Source organism: Sinocyclocheilus grahami, unplaced genomic scaffold (genome assembly GCF_001515645.1).
Source record: "Sinocyclocheilus grahami isolate Dianchi unplaced genomic scaffold, SAMN03320097.WGS_v1.1 scaffold25218.1, whole genome shotgun sequence".
In the NCBI taxonomy this organism is placed as follows: Eukaryota; Metazoa; Chordata; class Actinopteri; order Cypriniformes; family Cyprinidae; genus Sinocyclocheilus; species Sinocyclocheilus grahami.
In genome coordinates this window covers 1-937 of record NW_015519738.1, presented here as the reverse complement: position 1 = coordinate 937, position 937 = coordinate 1, and the positions used below count along the sequence as shown (strand labels likewise).

Here is a 937-nt window from a genome sequence, read left to right as displayed (position 1 = left end):
CAATTGTGTTCTGATTGTTTTCTCTGTGAAGGCTGGAACGGTGAATCGTGGGAGTGAGGTGATCGCTGCTGGTATGGTGGTGAACGACTGGTGTGCCTTCTGTGGGCTGGACACCACGAGCACTGAGCTGTCCGTCATCGAGAGCGTCTTCAGATTGAGTGAGACGCAGCCCAGCGCCATCGCAACTACTATGAGAGACTCGCTCATCGATAGGTATGTGATGGAAACTTCACGTGTGCCGCATCTCAGTCTGGAGAAATACATAGTTTATCGAAGTAAAAATGATCTGATTATTATTTCAAAGCCAACTCAACCTCATTATTTCTTCTTTTCCAGTCTCACATAAAACTGAAATGGTTTTGAAGTCTTTGGATATTTGTGGGAAGATGCTTAAATGGACTTGTAAGTCGGTTTGAAGGCTGATTATGTCTCCCTTCAGGGAGAAACACACTCTTGTCTTCGTACCATGAGAAAACGTGTTGTCATTATAATATTCATGTGTGAACTGCTTGTCACACGGCATTTTCGTAAAATACTAAGACAAAAGTATTTATCTATATAATCACTTCACAGCCTACATAAAATAAGACCACATGTCCTTTAAATAGTGGCAAATGTTTGTTCCGCTGCTCAATGCAGCATCAATAAAGCTGTGCATGATCAACATAGACTGGTTTCCGAAATAAAAACCAACTTCCACAGAAGGTCTTTTTAGTGATTTTTGAGTTATGTTGTAGTAATGCTTATGTGGTTCGAATATCAAAGGCGTTTGACAACATTCTGATGCCATAACTTTTTTATTGACAGCTGTGAATATGAGACAATACATACAGAAATGTGACACAGTAGTGTAGTTCAGCTGAACACGGTCATCTGTAGCATGGTTTGGTTCTTTGGTGTTTACTAATTTGCACATAAATCTCAACACATTACAGCA

At 40.2% G+C, this 937-nt stretch overlaps 1 protein-coding gene across 1 annotated transcript in view; it reads left to right on the top strand.

The window, feature by feature from the left end:
* The window catches only part of LOC107580131 (eukaryotic translation initiation factor 6-like), a 2,430-nt gene extending 1,725 nt beyond the window's left edge, over nt 1-705 (top strand). The window contains exons 4-5 of the mRNA XM_016265873.1: nt 32-213; nt 337-705. Of these exons, the coding sequence (XP_016121359.1) occupies nt 32-213; nt 337-346 (192 nt within the window). The 3' untranslated portion in view covers nt 347-705. The remainder of the gene's footprint in view (nt 1-31; nt 214-336) is intronic.
* Nucleotides 706-937: the final 232 nt, after the last annotated feature.